The sequence below is a fragment of the Elephantulus edwardii genome, unplaced genomic scaffold (genome assembly GCF_000299155.1).
Source record: "Elephantulus edwardii isolate Elephantulus edwardi_28Jun2011 unplaced genomic scaffold, EleEdw1.0 scaffold00350, whole genome shotgun sequence".
Classification (NCBI taxonomy): domain Eukaryota; kingdom Metazoa; phylum Chordata; class Mammalia; order Macroscelidea; family Macroscelididae; genus Elephantulus; species Elephantulus edwardii.
The window spans coordinates 446,522-468,490 of record NW_006400100.1 but is presented as its reverse complement, the minus strand read 5'-3'; the positions used below and the strand labels follow the sequence as shown (position 1 = coordinate 468,490).

At 44.2% G+C, this 21,969-nt stretch overlaps 1 protein-coding gene and 1 pseudogene across 2 annotated transcripts in view; both read right to left on the bottom strand.

Annotated features, from left to right (window-relative positions):
• CLCN7 (chloride channel, voltage-sensitive 7) overlaps window positions 1–7,376 on the bottom strand; it is a 22,374-nt gene extending 14,998 nt beyond the window's left edge. The window contains exon 1 of one of the 2 annotated variants that reach the window (XM_006901908.1): window positions 7,197–7,376. In XM_006901908.1, coding sequence (XP_006901970.1) covers window positions 7,197–7,349 — 153 coding nt within the window. In that variant the 5' untranslated portion in view covers window positions 7,350–7,376. The remainder of the gene's footprint in view (window positions 1–7,196) is intronic. The other variant, XM_006901907.1, reaches the window with a different exon arrangement.
• Window positions 7,377–7,792: 416 nt separating this feature from the next.
• Window positions 7,793–8,531, bottom strand: LOC102850843 (annotated as a pseudogene).
• Between the last annotated feature and the right edge of the window lie 13,438 nt (window positions 8,532–21,969).

Sequence of the window (21,969 nt, the reverse complement as noted above, 5' to 3'; positions counted from 1 at the left end):
GCACCCATTTGGCATGGAAGAAGCATCACAAATTCCAGATTCTGTCGCCAGAAAATGGCCCTGCAACCTGCTGTCTGACCACCAACCCCTCATAGTGGTCCCAATGACACACTTCTACCCAAGCCCTTTGCAGGTGGGTCTACTTTGTGATCCAGATCCAGGTGCCTAAAGAGGAACAGAGCAGCCCCTCAGCCTGCTCTCTGGCCACCAGCTCCTCATAGGGGTCCCTATGACACACTTCTACCCAAGCCGTTTGCAGATAGTGTTCCGAATGACACACTTCCACCCAAACCCTTCGCAAGGGTCTGCCTTGTGCTCCAGACACGGGGGCTATGGAGGGAATTGAGCAGCCCTGTATCCCTGAATGTGAGCTCTCAGGACCATGAGTCCCAGATGAGTGGCACCTCAGATGCCTGGCAAGTTCCATGTGGTTGGGCCAACCCCATGGGGTCAGTGTCACTGGCAGATATCACACCACCACCAAAGTGAGGCCCTTTCCACATCACATAGCCACTCTTCCAGAGTGTTCCTTGGTGAAGCCGCTCCAGGGTTCCTGGGTCCCGTGGGCAGTTTTGTGTCAGCAAATCAATGAGGAAAAAACATGCTTCTCTTTTTGGAACAATTGGCCATACTTCCAAACAGGTGAGTCCAAAGAGAAAGGGGGTACTGGGCTCCTCAGCTGCAGCCACCTGCTCAAGAGGGCCTGGTTCAGGAGCCGACTCCAGGCAGGAGGTCTGGGGCTGCCCCAGAGAGGCACAGAGTAAGTGTGCCATGAATGTGTGACAGGAAGTGTGTCACGGCCCTGCACCCAGTCCAGGCTGCCACATACAGAGCACGCTTCTCAGGGCCGTGTCCACGCATGGACAGGTGAGCCAGCTGCTATATAAGTAGAGCAGAAGTCGGAGTTCCAGGGCAGGGGGGAGGAGGACCTGCTGGTCAGCCACCTCCACGTCATTCATCACCAATGAAGAGAAAAGCCAACAACCAGGTATAACTAGGTGTGACCAGTTGTGTTCTAGTCCACGCCATGAGATAGTGATCACAGGTGTCAGAGCAGAACCACTCCATCAGGTCTCACTTTGTAGTTCTCAGCAGTTGGTCACCAGGACTTGCTTCTTAGTCTTAGCCTGAAGGCCTGCTGATACCTGTACCCACCTTTCAACATGCAAGCCTTTATCTGTAAATTTTAAAGTTTGACTGTATAAATTATCAGTCCCTGCTGAAGGGACCTAATCCAGGATGTTGAATGGGATTATTGCCATTTTACACCATATTTTTGTAAAATGCAGCTTAATCATAATCTCACACTGAAGATTTTGCATCACTTTTGCTATTACCATTCTTTTAAGAATTATAAGCCAAAAGAAATTTATGCCTTAATGTGTCATTATATAACATTCCTTAAAAGAATTGTAAATATTAGTGTTTGTTTCTGACATTTTAACATGAAAGCGACATGCTGCAAGATAATGTATTTAACAATATTTGGTGGCAAATATTCAATAAATAGTTTACATCTGTTAAGAAAAACAAAACCAACAACAACAACAAAAAAACCCCATGCAAACCTTTCCTGAGAGACAAGTGGTGGCTGTGCCTGAGGTGCATGGACTGGGACTTTAAGCTGGGTCTCCCGCATGGAATAGGAGCATTCTACCTGTGAGTCACCACTGTTACCAGCCAGTTGTCATGAGCTGCCTTTAGCTCATGGCAATACTGCGCATGCTGCATCAGAACTGTTTCCAGCGGTTATTCAGTGATGGCTAGGTCTTTCTTCTGAGGATCTTCTAGGCAGATTTAACCCTTTGGCCTTTTGGTTCACCATTCACCATTCTTACCGCCAGCAGCTCCATGACACAATTACATAGAAGTAAGCCTGAGGTGGGAGGAGCCCTGGTGGCATAGTGGTTAAAGTGCTTGGATGCTAACTGAAAGGTCAACAGTTCAAATGGGAACCCTCTGGGGCAGCCTTCCTCTATCCTTCAGGGTTGCTGTGAATCAGAATCGACTTGCCAGAGGTAGGCTGGGGTTTTTTTAAGCCTTGGAGGAGACTAGGTGAAGAATACTGGGGCTTTCCTATCTTTATGATTCTCAAAGAATCAATTAATTCAAGTATTTCAAATGTCTTAAAAGGCTGTGGCTGCCTGCTCTGTTCTGTGTCTGGGCACTGTGTGCACCTAGGTCTATGCTGACAGCACTGGATGTCGTGGTTATGTGCAGCCCCCAGGGGTCTCCCCATTCCCAGTTCCCAGCACTGACCTGGGCTCCCGGGCCTGAAGGTCTCGGCAGTTTTGCAGAGCTGTAAGGCGGCTCCTGTACTTCTAGATCAGCCCGCATCACCCCGAGCACCCGTTCCTGCTCAGACAGACTTTTCTTTATAAGTCAGCCCTCCCGCCACTCCCACTGGCCTCGCACATGACTGTGACTCGCTGGTTGACTTCATCCTCCTGTCTCTGAAAGCCTGGGCAGTGATACATATCACAGCTGACCCCACTCAGGCCTCGGGCAGGAGGAGGAGCCCAGTGGGATCTGGGTCCAGCTGAGCTAGGAAGCCTAGTCTCCAGACTGTCTCATGACCAAGCATGGAGCAGCCCCCTCTCTGCTGTCAATTGCAATGCCCCAGGGGAAGGTGGTGGGCCAAGCTTGGCAAGCTGGACCCTGGGTTAATCTGGATTAAGAGGCACCTTCACCAACTATGCGGATCCTGCATGAACCTCAAGGAACCAAGGCAAAATCTCCTCCTCCAAGTCCTTGAAGACTTGCCCCTAGAGCTGCTGCCGGTCTGAAAAGAACTCCTGTCTATGCAGCAGCAGGGAGCATATGGTACCTACTCAACATGGTCCCAAGGACACCCAAGGTATCAACCAAGCCACTAGAGAAGCCACCGGACCCAAGAAGGGCTACTTACATGGTGCAGGTCTTAATACAAATGAAAAGGAGGAATGTGTCTGAGACTAGCTTTCCCCACCTTTTGTGAAGGTGAAGGGACTGCGGCATAGGGACACTGTGCACCTTGTCCAAGACCCTCTGCTGGTCTGAAGCAGTGTCCCTAAGGACCCCTTTCCCAGCTGGCTGCACAGGGCTAGACTGCTGTCTATCCCTATGTCCTGCAGATGGGAACAGCCTCCCTGTTCAGCCTCCAGGGCACTCCACCTTTCCACCAAGGCTTGATGCCCCTCACATGATCCTGAAGTAGCCCAGGGCCTGTACTTCCCCACAAGCCTATGGCTAGTGGCTTGCCTTCTCAATGCAATTTTTTGTAATTATTTGACAATAATCAATCAGTTGCTACTAAACACACAAGAAGTGTAAACTTCTACACCTTTCTCTTCTCCGTCCATCATGAAGCTGCCAATAGGCCCAGTGGTGAGAATCTTTGTTTTCTTGATGTTGAGCTTCAATCCATATTGAAGACCTACAGTTCTTGACCTTCTGCAGCAAATGTCATGTCCTCCTCAGCTTCAGCAAGCAAGGTTGTGTCATCTACATAAGGCAGGTTGTTGATGAATCTTCCTCCAATCCTGATGCCACATTCTTCCTCCTCATAAAGTCTAGCTTCCCAAATGATCTGTTCCGCTTATAGATTGAAAAGGTATGGAGACAAGATACATCCCTGATGCACACTTTTCCTGATCCTGAACCATGTAGCATTCCCCTGCTCTGTACTGACTACTGCTTTCTGGGCCAAGTATAGGTTTTGCATGAGCACAATTAAATGTTCTGGGATTCTCATTCTTTTAAAGGTTAGCCACAATTTGTTGTGATCTACACAGTCAATGAAATACAGACAGCCATTCCTCTGGTACATTCTGCTTTTAGCTGAGAGCTATCTAACATTGGCTATGATGTCCCTAGTGTCACGACCTCTTCTAAACCCGGCCTGCACATCTGGCAGTTCTCTGATGATGTACTGTTGCAGTCATTTCAGGACAATCTTCAGCAGAATCTTGTTTGTTTGTGATATCAGTGATATCGTTAGATAATTTCCACACTCTGTTGGACCACTATTTTTGTAATGGAAATAAATATAGATCTCTTTCAGTCAGTTGGCCAGGTAGCTGTCCTCCAGATTTCTTGGCATAGCCTGGTGAGCACATCCAGGGCAGCAGGATGCACAGGGAAGAGACTGACATTGTTGATAACTTCAGTTTGCTTGGTTCCACAACCAGCACTCTTAGTACTGGCAGTCAAGAAATCAAAAGGCAAATTGTATTGGGAAAGTCTGCTGTCATGGAACTCTCTAGAGTACTGAAGAGCAATGATGTCAGTCTGGAGACTAAGGTGCGTGTGATTCAGGCCATGGTCTTCACAATTACTTGCTAGGCATTAAAGAGCTGGGCAATAACTAAGGGATGATACAGGAAGCATCAATGCCTTTGGGTTGTAGTGCTAGAGAAGAGTGCTGAACATACTGTGGACTGCCAGAAGAAACAGATCTGTCCTACAGAGAGTGAAACCAATTTGTTCCCTGAAGGCAAGGATTTTGACGCTCCATCTCTCATACTTTGGGCAGGTGGCCGGGGACTGGGGGGGGGGCGGGAACCAATCCTCAGAGAGAAACATCATGCTTGGAAGGGTGGAGAGAAAGTACAGGAGAGGAACAGCCAGGATGTGACCCAGTGACTACTAGAGCAATGGGATTAGATCTGTCCGAAATGACAAGATTGGCGCATGATAAGGCAGCTTTCAGAGCTGTCGTACACAGGGTCACTATGAGTCGCAGAAAACTTGATGACACATAACAACAACCATACCTTTCTGCTTCCCTGGAACGTTACAGTTAAGCACTTGGCTACTAACTGACAGGTGAGTGGTTCAAACTTACTCAGCTGCTCTGTGAGACAAAGACCTGGTCATACACCCTAAAGATGACCAAAAACCAAGCCTACTGCCTTCAAGTCGATGCCACCTCACAAAGCACAGAGCAGAACTGCCCCCCAGAGTTTCCAAAATGGCAAATCTTTACAGATGCAGACTGTCATATCCTTCTTACTTGGCCCACGGGGTAGATCAGAACTGCCAACCTTTCAGTTAGCAACCCAATGGCTAACCTACTGTGTCATCGGGGTTCCACAAAGCAAAACAAAATTAAATAATTCAAAATTATGTTTTTCAGAATCTCTTTCTCACACACCCCCTTTCAGGTGCTATGAATTATAACTCATATGGATCCTACACATGACAGCAGCTCCACCATACTGCTTTGTAGTCTATCATTTTTTTTAAATTTTATTAATTTTAATGAACATTTACAGAGAATAGTCTATCATTTTTATGGACAGAGCCCTAGTGGTGTACTCTGTAGCAAGTTGCACCATTAACCCAAAAGCCTAGTGGCTTTGGCAGTTCAAATCCACTTGCTGCTTTTCAGAAGAAATATGGGCAGTTTCCTCCTGCTTAAAATTCATGCCCACTGAAATCTGGTGGAGGGTGGTCTTGACTTGAAATCAACTTGATGGCAGTGAATTTGAGTTTCTGTTTTGTGAAGCTTTATGGGAGCAGATTTTTTAAGGATACGTTACAAGCTGAGCATGTTGCCACTGCACTACCAGGGTTCCTCTCTCTCTCTCTCACAAGCACATGCACAAGCAAAACAGGAACTAAATGTTACTGAAATCCTCCTCCAAATTTTGACTGCTTTTCCAACTAATAATGACTTGCTTGTCATGTTTGGCTGTGTTCAGGGAGACGGCATACCCATGCTCATCACCCCTAACCAACGGAGGGTCTGCACTGACCTCATCATCCCTAAGACCAATGGAGGGTCTGCACTGATCTCTCAGAGAAGGGAGGCAGCTGGGTCCCACATCGCTTTCACTGAAGGAGGAGAGCTACCTTCTCAACTGCTACACTTTCCTAAGACTCAATTACCCCAAATTCAAACCAAACAGAACATAGCTGTTCATGTTTTAATACTCATTTTCAAAAGAGTCATTTGAGCAGAAAAGTCTCCTTTAAAGTCATTTTGGAAAGGTAAAAAGTGAATGTGCTTTATGGCTGCAGAGGGTAAGACAGACAGTAAGCTAGCTAGCACCTGTACACAATCGTAATACCAGCTAAGAGTCTCGTGGTGAGCCGTCTGCCCCTCCAGCCTTTCTGGTTATCTGACTAGGGACTTCCTCCAGACCCTAGAATTCCAGGGTGGAGGTTCTCATGCTAAGGAGCCCTAGTGGCTAAGGAGAACAATGGCAGTTAGAACCACCTGGCAATTCCATAGGAAAAAGACTGAGTGTGCTGCTTCCATAAAGATTAAATCCTGGAAAATTCTACAGGAGGACAACCAACCACACAAGACTGAAAAGATCCATCTGTCACAAGAAAGAATTAAAAACAAAACAAAACAAAAAAGGCTCAGAAGGCAGGAAGGGATGAGGGGGAAAGGGCTAACGGAAATAGGGAACCTAAAGAGGAAGTGGGAAGTTTTATTACACTCAGGGTATTGCAACCAATGCCACAAAACAAAATGTGTAAATGCATACTAAACTGTTTTAGAAAATTTCACCTAAAATTAAATTCCTGAACACCAGAGCTCTCTAATCACGAAAATGTAAATATAATTTCTTCAGGATGGGGAGTGAGGAAAGAAAACTCAACAGCGTAGTTCTACTCTGTCACACCAGGTCTCAGAGGGTCCAAATGAGTTGGACAGCACCCAACAAGTGCTCAGCCCAGCTCTGCCATTACCCCCCCCCACCCCAGGGCAAGTTCCCGGACCTATGTGGTGCTCCCTTCCCTATCTTTAAAACGTGGTCTTTATTCCACCAAACCAAAGTCCACTGCCATCGCGTCCATTTCAATTCACAACGACCCTACATATCAGAGCAGAACTGTCCCATAAGGTTGTCATCTTCCGGGAAGCCTACTGCTAGGTTTTTCTCCCTGGGCTCAAAGGTTTCGATTAGCAGCCGAATGTTTTAACCACAGCTCTATCAGGCTTCCTACCTGACCTCCTGAATGAATCTGGCGACAACTCCCCCACCCCCAAACCGGGATCTGCGGCAGTCCAACCCCCTCACTTGTCAAAGCCACAGACTCCAACCCCACAAGGCCCGCCATGCAGCCAATGCTCTCCCGGAAAGGCAGTCCCAGCAGCAACAGGCTCCAACCCCCGCAACGCCGAGGTGCCTCCCGCTATGGCCACACTGGTCTCAAATCAGACGATCAGAAGTCCCGTGTCCCCCAGGGGCCAGCCTCACCTCGCGGGCGGCCGCGGGCCCCGCGCCGTTCAGCAGCGGCGTCCCCTCGCCAGGAGGCGCCCCTGGCCGCGCAGTCCTCCGCAGCAGCGGCGCCGCCTCCTCATCGTCCAGGTCGCGGCCAGACCACGACACCTTCTTGGAGACGTTGGCCATGGGCGGCGAAGGACACAGAAAAGCCGGCTGGGAGAGCCTTGAGGCCTCCCGTGTTTGGTCTCGTGAGCCGGCTCCCGGCCGCCACGTGACCTGTTCGAAGGTGGCCGCGCAGGGCCAAACACCCGCGTGGCCTTCTGGGAGTTGTAGTTCGGTACGGCTCGACAGCATTGCTGCCATTTTACGCGCGCGAAAACTAGCCCATCATCTCCCATTTCTGCTTTTCATTAAAGTTTTGCCCTTACACACACGCACGCACAGAAATAAAAACTAACCTAACACACCCACAGCCCCTTCCATAAGAGAAGATTAGTTTCCCGGGCTTTGATAGCGTTGAGGTTAAGAGTAACATCCTCTTCACTCATGCACTTGGACAAGAAGGAGATGCCAAGAACAGCTGCAGGAACAGTACAGGAGAGCTGTGACGGTAGCCATAACCACTATCTTTAGAGTACACTCTTTGTGCAGGCATGACCAGCAGTCACCAGGTTTGGCTTAACAAGTGTGCCCTCCAGGTAAACATGACGATCATTCAAGGCCTTGTAGACACCACCCAGAACCTTCCTAGTAATATACTGGCAGTGTCCTAGGTCATGACTTCCATCAGGAATGACCTCTAGTTCAACAAGTGGTGCCAACACATTCTGCTCGCAGGTGTTGTCGTAGCAGGCCAAGGCATTGGCATTCTCCTGGACTGCAAGATTAGATGGACACTGATCATCAATCCGCAGCACAAAACTCCACTTCTCCTCAAGTCAGCACCATCCTTCTTGTACTGAGCACAGCACTCAGAGAGGCCAGCAAGCCCTTGAATAGTAGTTTCTTTGTTTGTTCCTGCAAGGGGAACAGCTCCTTGGTCTAACTTGATTCCCACCACAATGCCCTTTTCCTTCAGGATAGTTCTGAATCACTTTCCCTGCCTGTCCTTCTGATAGATAGTCTCACAGCGAAGGATCACACCCCCATGCTCTGGTTGATGGAATTGTTCATGGTGAAGAGGATTTCTCAGAATTGACACCAGTTCTCCTCAGTGTTCTCCACCTTGACCCTCTGGAGACGGTTTCCCATGCTGCATACAGACTCATCTGAAGCCAGGCTTCCCTTGCCACTTGCAGCAATACACTGGGTTATTTCTGAGAGCTCCTTTTTCTGCTCTAGAGTGAGGGACGGAATTTGGTGGGCCATGGTGAGAGGTCTTTTTGGGAGGAGAGTCCTCTTAGATGTCAGAAATGTTAAGTGAGACAGCAACTGCCAAATAAGACAAATCTTCTGAAAAGCACACTTTTTATAGTTATCTGCTCCATATTCCAACTCTTAATGGATGTTTGCTGCTATTTCTCCTCATTCTGATTGACTTCCAATATGGGCTCTACCTCTAATATTTTAAATGTGTTAAAGTTGTTCATAGGGTTTTCAGAGGTCATCTGTTTAACAGAGGATGGCCAATCCTGCTTCCTAGATTGTCTTAATATGGGAGCTCCACTAAAACCTACCCTCAATGAATGACACCCCCCCCCAGTTGACACATCAGTGGCACAGCTTTTAGCATCACAGAAACCTGCAAATTGACAGACAAATGCTACACCAATTAGAAAAATGACAAGAAAGCAAGAATACAGATACCCAAGCTTGAAAATAAATTTGAAATATCCAGATCAATCTCCAACCCAGCAAACTGACAGATGAGTCTCACAGTTTAGGAGGCTTCATGTCCAAGTCCCAGGTACCAGCTCTAAGGGAAGGCTTTCTCTCCGTGGTGGTTCAGGAAGAAGGTTCTTGTCTCTGAGCTTCTATTCCAGGACCTGTGGCCGAGTGTCTCTGCTCTTACAGCAGATCAGATACACAAAATATCATAAAGCAGGACCCATCTGAGGCCAGTGAGGGTGTGATAGGATAGGGACATGATTGAGTGCTGGAGCCTTCCAGCTGAGATGCATGACTGGCACGGCAGGATAATATTCCGTGAGAGGCCATGTCTCAACTGGATCCTGTATGCTAGTGATCCACACTTGGGCCTGACATGGAGACAGGGTGTAAAATGCTTTCTTGTGTTGTCACTGCTTGTTTGCTCTTAGCCCATGAACTTTGAGCAAACCTAAATTTCCAAGTGTGGGCATTGTCCTGAAAAGTAGCCTTTTCTCTAGGAGACAGATGTTAAAATATATGGAAATGATGAGTTGTCACATTTGAAACCCACACACAAGCAATTCCAAAATGAATTACAATCATAATCATTAGTTATCTGTCAAGGAAGACTAATTTAATGTACTTTGGGAAAGTTATTAAGAGGGATCAGTTCCTGGAGAAGGACATCATCCTTGGAAAAACAGAAAGTCCAAGAAAAAGAGGAAGAGCCTCAGAGAGACAGAATAGCACAGTGACTATAGCAACGGATTTAAGCACAGCAGAGGTTGTGGGGATGGAGAGGATGGGGAGGATTTCCTTCTGTTTTACATCAGATTGCATGAGGTGAAGCTGACTGAATAGCACCTAACAATGACACTGAGAAGGATTAAGTAAACATAATAGAATTTGCTAAGTTAGGTGAAGGTTTAAGAAAGTATAGTGGAGTCTTTCCCCTCTCCTATTTGCAATTTTTCCAGATGAAAAGATTCAAAAACTCTTTTATGACATGAAGAATCCTTCTAGATCTCTTCTGAGAAGAAAACAGAGGTACAACTCACCCCCTTCCTGCCACCTCCCATATGCAATTAAAAAGAAAACCAAAACTAAATGACATAAAAAGAAGAGGAAGTGGGACAGGGTTTTGGATTTTCCAAGTGATTCTGCTGTCAAACTTTTTTTGAAAACACAAAGAACCACGTGTTTTCTTAAAATGTGCTTTTCTCATTGTTGAACCCTGGTTTTGATCCCCTCTTTTAAAACAATAAGTTCAGTCTTAGAGCGAAAATGCACCTATTCTTTAAAGGTGAAATGAAGACATTTCAAAGCCCAGAGCTGGTCCAAATCACGGAGAAGTCCAAGTTTAAAGAGAAGAGGTCAATCCACAGGATGGTTGGGAATACAGCATTCTGATAGGGTTGGCACAGAAACAAAGTTACAAAATCAAAGATCATCAGGGGCATCAAAGGCAGTGCCTTGGGCCTCTAGTGCTGCTCTAACAGAGAAGCCACAAGTGATAGTCTAGTCCCTCACAGTGTAGGAGGATGATGCCCAAATCCTGGGTACTGGCCTTTTCTCTGAGTTGATATCCCACCCAACACTGTACTTTCTTTTTTTAAAAAATTAATTTCAATGAAAGTTTACAGAGACTTTGGATTTCCATTCATTCACTGTTGCACTGTTCTCCCTACCCACCCCTTCCACCCAGTTCACTCTTCCCTTTGAAAAGTAAAAGAAAAATTCTTTCTTTGTTATACATTCCCTCCCCCCAAGTCCACTCACTGTGCAGCCTTCATTCTGGACTCCTGTCATAACAATAATACCTAATCATATACCCCTTTTAAACAGTTCTCTCCCTCATCTGTTTCAACGCAGTATACATTACTTATCCCCTCTCTCTCAGTCTCCCCTCAACCCCAATGTCAGACCCATTTTACAAAGGTGACACTATGAAATATTTGTCCTTTTGTGACTGAGATATTTCCCTCAGCATAATGTCATCCAGGGTCACCCATTTTGTATGATATTTCATGAGTTCCTTGTGTTTTTCTTTTTTTAAATTTTATTTTATTAATTTTAATGAAAACTTACAGAGACTTTGGATTTCCATTCATTCATTGTTGCACTTTTCTTCCTGCCCACCCCTCCCCCCAGTACACTCTTCTTTTTGAAAAGTAAAAGAACTAAGGAAAAAAAAGTAAAAGAAAAGGTCTTTAATTGTTTTACAGTATAATGTCTTCCAGGTTCACCCATTTTGAACGATATTGCATGAGTTCCTTGTTTTTTCAATGCAGCATAGTATTCCATTGTGTGTATACAGCACAGCTTCTCTATCCATTCGTTTGTTGATGGGCACTTAGGTTGTTTCCAACTCTTTACTATTGTGAACAAAACCATGATAAACACGGATGTGCGTATATCAGCTTGGGTGGCAGTTATGGTCTCTTTGGGGTATATTTCCAGTAGTGGAATTGCTGGGTCAAATGGTATTTCTATTTGCAACTTTTTGAGAAAGCACCACAGTGCCTTCCACAGTGGTTGCACCGGTTTACAGTCCCACCAACTGTGAATAAGGGTTCCAGTTTCTCCACAACCTTGCCAGCATTTGTTACTTGCTGTTCTGTTAAATTTTGGTATTCTTCCTGGGGAGAGATGATATCTCATAGTTGTTTTGGGTTCCTTGTTTTTCAATGTAGCATAGTATTCCATTATGTGAATATACCAGAGCTTCTCTATCCATTCATTTGTTGATGGGCACTTGGGTTGTTTCCAACTCTTTGCTATTGTGAACAAAGTTGCAATAAACTTGGGTGTACATCCAACATTGTACTTTCTTAAACCTTCACCTACACTTAGCGAGTTCTACCACAGATTCAGGAAAGGCTTTGTCTCTGTTGGTCCTGGATGAAGGTCCACGTCTCCTTCTGTATCCCAGGCATGGAGATCCTTGGAGGAGGTCTCCATGTGTCTTGGCCTTCCCTGGTGTCAAGGGGCCTCAGAGATGTAAGTATAAATGTGCATTTTACTCCTGCCCTTCATCTTGGTGGCACCATGGACACCTCTGTGACTTCATTTCCTCCCCTTTTATCTCTTGTGAGAGAAAAAGATACTAAAGGCTACACCCTGGGCAGAGGGATCATCTTCCCTTACATGAGATCAAGGTTGTTGCATAATCAAAGGTGATGCGCCCCACCATAACCCCCTTTCAGATGGTTTATTAGACCATGGGAGAGTCCTATGCTTCCACATTAAATCAGTGCCGTTGTTAAGAGCTGTCACATGAATCTCATGTACAATGGACCAACCCCCGCCCAGCCCTGCTCCTTCCTCACTGCTTCTGCTGTTTTTAACCCCCTGCTGCAGCCTCTGTGTCGTCCGCCTGGTTGAACATCCTCCTCTCTTTTGAAGACTGTCCTTTTCTAAGCATGATGCCCTTCTCCAGGGACTGGCCCTTCCTGATGACATACTCCAAGCATTTGAGATGAAAGGTCACATCCTCGCTTTGGAGCATTCAAACCAAATCCGTTGACATCAAGTTTATTTCCACACAAGTGACCATCTATTTTGTTTCCAAGGTATAAATCTTATTTTTTAAGCATTGAAAATGTTTTAATTGTTGCACATTTTCTTCCCCTCTCCCCAGCCATCCTCCAGCACTCCCTGTAGTGCACTCCTTGGTTCAGATTGTTGTCACACATGTAATGATTACTCATATACAGTTCTTCCCCTCATCTGATGTAATACAGTGATCATGATCTATCCACTCTTTTCCCATTCTCTTCCCAACCAACCCATATCTATCCTATATTATAACAGTGGTGTTATGTAGTCTTTGTCCTTTTGTGATTACAGTATTTCATTCAGAAAAATTTTCTCCAGGCTCCCCCATGCTGTGTAATGTTTTATGAGTTCATTGTTTTTCAATCCGGTTAGTATTCCATTGTGTGGATGTACCATAGTTTTTCTATCTATTCATTTGCTGGTAGGCACTTGGCTTGCTTCCATCTCTTTGCTATCATGACTAACACAGCAATAAACCCAAGTGTGCACATATTTGTTAGTATTTTGTCTATAGCTTCTTTAGAGCATATTCCCAATTCCACTGAATTGCTGGGTCAAATAGTATTTCTGTTTCCATTTTCAACTTTTTGAGAAAGCACAAGAAAACCCTTCATAGTGGCTGTACCATTTTACATTCCTACTATCAGTGAATAAGAGCTCCAATCTCTCCACAACCTCGACAGCATTTGTTGTTTGCTGCCTTGTTGAACTTTGCTATTGCTGCTAGGATGAGATGATATCTCATAGTTGTTTTGATCCAAGGTATAAATCTTTATGGGAGAAGATTGTCTGTCTTTCTACTGAGGAGCAACTAGTGAGTTTGAACAAATGACTTTTTGGCTAGCATCCTTTATTTTAACCTACTATACCATTCACGATTAATTAAGGAGACATATTTGTAAGTGTACCAGCTTTCATATTATTATAAGACTGTTACAGGACCTTTTAAAGACATATTTTTCTAGTGTTGTTGTTGTGTATTGTCAAGTCAGAACCAACTCATAGCTGACCTTCTGGAGGTTTTCAGAGGCAGTTAATTGCATGAGAGGAGATTGGCCATCCTCCTGTGGAGCAGCTGGTGGTCTCAAACCATGTAACCTACTATTTAAATTTCTTTCTCAATCATGTCTGTTCCTAGAGTTCATTTACTGATAATACATCAAGACTTTTGTTGTTGTTGTTGTTGCTATTGTGCACCGTCAAATCAGAACTGACTGGCACAGGAGGAGATTACCCCTCCTTCTCGAGTGGAGCATCTGATGGATTCAAACCATGCACCTTGGGGATTGCAGTGGAGTTCTTGCTACTAGGCCACCAGAGCTCCCCTCACCCAGACTTTTGAGGCATAAGCTATCCGATCTTGCATCTGTTTGACTTTGATGGGAAAACTCTAGGAACATAATGTGATATCTTGCACTTGACACCCATAGAGATAACAGAGTATCTCCTTTGGGGTGTGTGGTTAGGTCAGTATTGAGGTTAGATGAACTATGGTTTGAAAAGCAGCTTTCAGGCTACTACGCTGACCTCTTTGAGAGGGATCACAGTGGAGAGTCCAGCATGGAGTGGGAGAGAAATCTCTTACCACAAAAGTTTGGCTCTGCAGCCTGCCACTGAAAACCATTCCCAAAGGCAGGTGTAGGGTGGAATAACAAGGAGTTTACATACACGAGTTTATAGGGGACTAGTTCTGGTGACCTAGTGGGGAGGGAATTGCACTACTGAAGCAAAGGCTTTGGCAATCCACCAAAAGCTTCCAAACCCTCCAGCTTCACCTCGAGAAAGATGGGCAATCTCTTCGTGTGCAATTCACAGTTTCTGAAAACACTGCTGGAGGGTCAGCTATGAGTCAGCTTCAACTCCACAGCAAATAGGTTGAGGGGTGTATGAGAGAGATAGGAATCTGAGCTTCTGGTATCTGCATCCTCCAGGATGGCTCAGGAGGCTGAGGGCAGGCTTTATAATGCAAGGATGGAGATTGTGTTTCTGTTTGCCTGGCTTTGTCCAGGTGATGGTCATGTCCTGGGTAGTCTAGGTGTCTGTTGCATCACTGTCAACCCGAGAGTGGATGGCTCCCTCTTCTGTGCTACAAGGGCATCCTCATTGTCCTGTCTTAGGGTAAACACATGACGATTAGTGTTGCTATTATCACTCAAACCTCTAAAGGGAAGTTGACTTTTAACCATAAACCACAAAGCCAAGCAGAGAAGGGCTTTAACTTAGAAATTGGCTAATAGAAATGCAAACCAAAAATCTTTTTGCACAATTTAGAAACCCTTTCTCATACTCAGTGACAACAAATATAGAACAACAGTTAAACTGACAGTAATGGTCTGGCTCATGGCCTGACAGACACTGATGGAACCCCCAAGACTCAGCCTTTGAGACTGGAACACACTCACCTCTATGACCCAACTTTCAGCCAACCATGGACAAGCCTGTAAGCTGAACAAAAACACCAGGGAGGGCTCACTCCTTGGAACAATTGCTGCTGCTGTTTTTTGTTGTTGTTAGGTGGTTTTGAGTTGACTACAATTCATAGTGACCCTGTGGACAATGGATCTGAACCCTACCCTGTCCTGTGCTGTCCTCATGAACTCTGATATACTTGAGCCCATTTTTATAGTCCCTCTGTCAATCCACCTTGTTTAAGTTCTTCCTCTCTTTTGCTGACCCTTTACATTTCCAAACATGATGTCTTTTTCCAAGGACAGGCACATCCTGACAACATGCCCAAAGTATGTCAGATGAAGGTTTACCATCCTTGCCTCTAAGGAACATTCTGGTCGCACCTTCTCTAAGATATATCTGTTCTTTTGGCAATCCATAGGATAGTCATTACTCTTTTCCAACACCACAACTCAAAGGCATTGCTGCTGCTTCTGTCATTCTTATTCAATGACCAACTTTTCATATGCATAAGAAGTAACTGAAAAGACAATGGTTTTAATAAGGTGCATCTTAGTCTTTAAACTGACTTTGTTGTTCCTTAACACCTGGGATAGGTCCTTAACAGTAGCACAAAGTACCCAGAGTAGCATATCTTTTGATTTCTTGACTTCTGGTACTAAGGACATGGATTGTGGAAATTATCAAATAATATTAGAAAAATGTTACTCCCTTATAAGGGTGATGGGGTGGTATTGATAAGTTCAGAATTCTCTATGTATGTATCAGTTATGGAACTATAGTTATAAAACTGGCATCAGTTTTCTCCAGCCTGAAAGGTTAATTGCTTGACCTTAGAATTCTTAGTGTCCTTTCTTTAATCTATCTGTGTATCAGAAGAGGAGGTACATCTCCTAGATTAGCTGTTACTTCTTTGAAGCTGTTTTTTCCCAATCATATGTAAATTGTAATTTAATTTGCCTGCTGGGGGGGGGAGGGAAAATATGGGTGTGAATGATTTTCTTTCAGATACAAAAATTCTTTGATTTTAGTATAAAAGCCTGGTGACCTCTCCCAGTCAGGGAGACAGTCTTTGAAATTGACCCACTGTCCTCCACAGATCTGTAATAAAGTGCTTATGGATATTGCAATCCATTTGTCTTATTGGTGACCGACTACAGAAAGAACCCCTTGTGTTCAATAACAAGGGCAGCCTTCTCCCACAGAAAAATTCAGAAAATATGGAGAGGATGGAAGAATGAAGAAAAAGTGAGAACTACGAGGAGATAGTTTTACAACATGAGGATTGTAATCATTGTCATATAGCAAAATTAACATTAATTATTGGATGTAATACCAATCTATTCTGGACAATTTCAGTCAAATCAGAATAGAAAGTTTTTAAAAAGCAAATAAGAAAAAAGAAAAAGGATTCTGGACACATGTGAAGACATTAAGATGGAGTTAAGTCTCAGTTTTCAGACTGCTCCATCTAAACATATCGCATCAAGTTTGGACTGTGAGAAATGTGGTAGGCAGAAGGCCTCACTCCCTGGCACAATTTGTGGGAGGCCCAAGTCCTTAGAAAAAGAAAAGATAAGCAAAAATAAACATGCCAAGGGATTCTGACTTTATTCTGTTTGAGTGAAAGGTTACAGAGCAAATTGGTTTTCCATTCCTTCCTACAGATTTTGTTTTATGGCATTAGTTCTAGTTTCTACAGTGTGACCACACTCTTCCCACTTCCTGTGACTTTCTTCCTCACTTCCTGTGACTCTCTTTTCTCCATAATTCTTCTGTCCTCTCACTTCCTGTCTTCCTAGCCTTTTCCCGGGTCCAATGGTGCCCTTTTGACCTCTTGTAGTGCCGCTAATTTTAGACTGTCATGCAGTCTTTTGTCGGGTACAGAACATGTAAATATTTTTCTTACATTTGGTGCCCCATCTTTTTTTCTAAATTTATTTCTTTTTATTTGAGTGAAGGTTGATAAATTGCATTGGTTTCTAATCATTCATACACTTTTTCTTTTTCTTGATTGTCACTGATTAATGTAATTAATTAGCTACAAATTCAAATAAGCCCCTTATTGTTTATTTCTCTTCACCTGACTTATCTGTTTATTAATCTTCTTTCCACGCTCTTTCCTTGCACATTTTTCTTAATATCTCCAAGATTGTGGCCGTGTGGCTTGTCTCTCCCCACCCCTTTATTTATTACTAATTATCTCCCTTTTAAAATTATGACTCCCCCGTTTCCTGTGCCCTCTTTTGCCTCTCAGAACCAAACAACACATTCTAGTGCCAAAATGTTATGCTAGTCAGTCATTCTGTCCATCCACCAGTATCCAGAATGTAGCAGCCTGCAGTGGCCTCGTCTCTCTGGCCTCCTTTGACCCTAGAGCCCATGAACCCTTACCCAAACATCCTGCAAAAATATAGGCTTCCTTAGTCAAAGTCTGAGCCCCTAAGAGCAGAGGGTGGTGGGAACAGCATCATGCTTAATTTCTTCTTTTATAGAATGGAAAGGCTGTGGTCCCTTGGCCATCCTTGCTATGTATTAACTGAACAATTCTCTTTCCAGCAGATTGATTGCACAAGTGCTCTCTCAACAAAAGAATGATGCAGGACAATAAAGTTCCAGAAACTCCCCAAGAGCTGCAGGAGGAGAAAGTCTTACGGAATAATTTGCACCCAAACAAGAGCCAGATCTATAAAGCAGACAGTGACCCAAGGGAGAAGCTCAGATTAAACACACAAAGTCCCCACAGCAGCATTTGTACAAGGATAAAACTCAGAGTCAGGAAGGGAGAGGACGAGAGATGGATTGAAACAAGAATATTCAACAAGGACATAAAACCTATCAAATGGGGAAATGACAACCTCTTCAACAAATGTTGCTGGCAAAACTGGACTACTACCTGCAGAAAGCTCAAACAGGATCCACATCTCACATCATACACAAAAATCATAAGAGATAATCTGGGATCAAGCTTAGACTTGATAAATACAGCCAGAAATACACAATCTGGAGAGGATAAAATTGATGAATGAGACCTGCTAAAGATTAAATCCCTGTGTGCATCAAAAACATTTTCCAACAGAATGTAAAGAAAACCTACTTACTAGGAAAAAAACTTTTGACAATACCATTTCAGAGAAGGGTGTCATATCAAAAGTTTACAGAATCCTACAGGGCCTCCACAAGAGGACATAGAAAGACTTTTCACAGAGGAAGACATTTGAATGGTAAACAAACATATGAAAAAATGCTCAAAATCACTGGCAATAGGAGAGATGCAAATCAAAACCATAATGAGATATAATCTCACCCCAGTAGTAGTGGCCAGGTTTAGTAGGGCAGAAAGCAATAAATGTTGCAGAGGATGTGGAAGAGTGAGGTGGAAACTCTCCGTACACTGTTAATGGGATTGTAAAATGGTACAAACACTCTGGAAGACGGTTTGGCATTTCCTCAAAAAGTTGAAAATAAAACTCCTCTTTGGTTGTTGTTATGTAACATCAAATCATTAACTAATTATAATTATTAATTAATATTCATTATTAACTAATCAAATTGACTATGACTCACAGAGACCCTACCAACAGTGGATCTGAACCCAGTTTTATCCTGTGCCGTTCTCATCATCTCCAACATACTTGAACTCATTTCTGCAGTCACTATGTCAATCCATCTTGTTGAGGGTCTTCCTCTTTTTTGCTGACCCTCACACTTCTAAGCATGATGTCCCTTTCCAGGAAACAGCACCTCTTCACAATATGCCTAAAGTATGTGACACAAAACTTCACCATCCTTGCCTCTAAGGAGCACTTTGGCTACATTTTCTCCAAGACATGTTTATTTCTTCTTTTTTAGTCCATGGGATGTTCAGTGCTCTTCTCCAACATCACAATTCAAAGGTATCAATTCTTCTTGTCATCTTTATTCATTGTTCAGCTTTCAGATGCATAGCAAGAGATTTGAAGAGACCATGGCCTGAATCAGGTTCACCTTAATCTTCAAATTGACTACTGCTGCTCAGTAATTTGGAGAGATCCCTGACAGCAGGCTTGCTCAATTCAATACATCTGAGCTCATACTGCTGATACCAAAGGTGTTGAGTATGAATCCAAGTAAGAGAAAATAATTGACAACTTCAATCTGAAAGGTCACCTTGGAGCCTGGGGACATCTTGTGCTGACCACACCTTCTAAGAGACATCCCAATCTACCTGGCGTGACACAACTGGCCAATCAGAAGGAAACCCAGCCATCAACCACATCTTGCATGACTGAGCAGCTCCATCATTAGAAGCTAACAAAGGGCATCCAATCAACTTTCTCCATGAGATCTGACCACCGTGTCCCCAACCCCTACCTATAAAGCATAACCTGTAACTCTTCCTCACTGGTAACTTTACTGCCTGACCCTGCCTTTTTCTGGCCTCAGACAGTAAATCTGCCCCGAGGGCCACTAATAAACTCTTTCGTTTCACTTGCCCAGTTCTCTGTGCCTTTTTTACCTTACACAATCTTTCATAAGTCTATCATGATGTTGCCTACTGATTTAGTGGTGAGGATTTTGTCTTCTTAATTTTGAGATGAGCTATGGTGGCCTAGTGGAAAGAAGCTGCGCTGCAGTCCCAAAGGCACATGGTTTGAGGCCACCAGCTGCTCTGCAGGAAAAAGATGGTCAATCCCGTATGATTAACTGCCTCTGAAAAGGTGCCTCTGAAAAGGTGTGAGAGGGTCAGCTCCCAGTCAGTTCCAACTCTAGGGTACTCAAGAATAATCCATATCAAAGTCTGTAGGCTTTGATCTTTTGCCGTAAGCATGTCAATCCTCCTTACTTTTAGCAAACTTGGATTTAGTTAGCAGCTTCATATTTTTGGTAGCACCGTGCTACCAGGGCTTGCCCTCTTAAAAAATTACATGTAATACCAAAGTGTAAACTTTGAAAACTCAAATAATTTTTTTAAAAATTTAAAGAAAGCTGAAGAAAAAAGTTCTCATAAAAAGAGACTTCAGAGGAAGTTGCAGGGGGAAGTGGGTGTAGTGATTCAGCCCAAGGGAAGGTCTTGCTCATCTGACTTCTCGCTCTGACCTTGAAACTGGAGCCAGTGGTTTGGGGAGAGGCTTCAGGAGCAGAAGGCAGAGTCTGGAACATGCCCGAGGGATTTAAAACAAATGGAAAATACCAACCAGCTCCATTTGCAAATCACCAGATTGCAACTCATGGGGACACCACGTGTGCCAGAGGAGCACAACTGCTCTGCAGAGTTTTCAGAGGTTGATTTGTTGAAAGCAGGTTACCAGGCCTTTCTTCTGAGGCACGTCTGAGAGGATTCTTCCAGACTTTTGTCTACTCATTGGGGATACTGTTTGTGTCACTTGGTTCTGCTGGGGTAGTGAGTAGCAAGTTGCACTGCTAAGCAAAAGGTTGGTGGTTCTACTACGCTAGCGGCTTCATGAGACAAAGATGGGTCGTCTCCCCCTGAAGGAGCTACAGCCTTGGAAACCCAGCGCAAGGTCCCCACGAGCCACCATTGACTTGATGCCAGGGAGCTGGGTTGGGGTTATGAGAACCAAAAGATCCCAAACCACTGGCTTTGTGTCAATGCCCACTCACAGCCACCCCGTGTGTGTGACAGAAGAATGTCACCATAGAGTGTGCTTGTTCTTTTCAAATGTCTTCCATTTTTTTCCCCCAATGTATTTGAGCTCTTTTCAAATGTTTTTCAAAAGTAACAAGAAGCTGTGCTGCAGTCCCAAAGGCATGCGGTTCAACTCTACCAGCTGTACTGCAGGAAAAGGACAATCTCCTCCTGTGTGATTTACTGCCTCTGAAAACCCCCTAGAGGGTCAGCTATGGTTTGGTTCTGACTCGATGGTTTGTTGTTGTTGTTGTTAGGTGCAGTTGAGTCGAGCATGACTCATAGTGACCTTATGAACAAAAAATCTGAACCTAGTCCTATGCCATCCTCACACTTCTTGACACACAAGAGCCCACTGAAGCAATCACTGTGTCAATCCACCTGATTGAGGGTCTTTCTCCTCCTTCACCGACCCTCCACCCTCCCCAGCATCATGTCCCTCTCTAAGAAATGACACTTCCTGGCAATATGTCCAAAGTATGTGAGGAGAAGCCTCATCATTCTTTTTTTTTTTTAAACCTCAGCATTCTTGACTCCAAAGAGCACTCCAGCTGCACCCTCTCCAAGACATGTGTTTGTTCTCTTTGCTGTCCATGGGATGCCCTGTGCTCTTCTCCAACAACACAGCTCAAAGGTGTCAATTCTTTTTCTGTCATCCTTATTCATTGTCCAAATCATGGATGCATAGCTAGTAATCAGAAAGACTATGACCTGAATCAGATGCACCTTAGTCCTCAAACTGACATCACTACTCCTCAATTTGAAAAGGTCCTTAACTGCAGATTTTCCCAGTGCAATACATCTGTTTATTTCCTGACTGCTTGTATCACTACAATAACTGGTGGCACCATGGTCAAAACTCTCAGCCACTAATCCAAAGGTCAGTAGTGTGAGCTCACCAGCTGCTTCTCAGGAGAAGGATGTGGTAGTCTCCTCTCATAAAGATTTACCATCTTGGAATTCTTGGGAGCATTTCTTCTCAGTCTTCCAGAGTCAGAGTTGATTCGATGAAAATGGGTTTGAATTTCTTTCTTTTAACTTTGATTTTGGGTGTGAAGAGATCGATATTTGTTCCTATCCCAAAGAAAGGTGACCCAACAGAATGTGGAAACTACAGAACAATGTCACTGATTTCACATGCAAGCAAGATTTTACTGAAGATTATACAAAAATGACTGGAACAGCACATCAACAGAGAACTGCCAGAAGTCCAGGCTGGGTTTAGAAGGGGTTGTGGTACTAGGGATATTGTAGCTGATGTTAGATGGATCTTGGCTGAAAGCAGGGAATACCAGAGGAATGTCTATCTGTGTTTCATTGACTATGCAAAGGCATTTGACTGTGTAGATCATAACAAACTATGGCTGACTCTGAGAAGAATGGGAATCCCAGAACACTTGA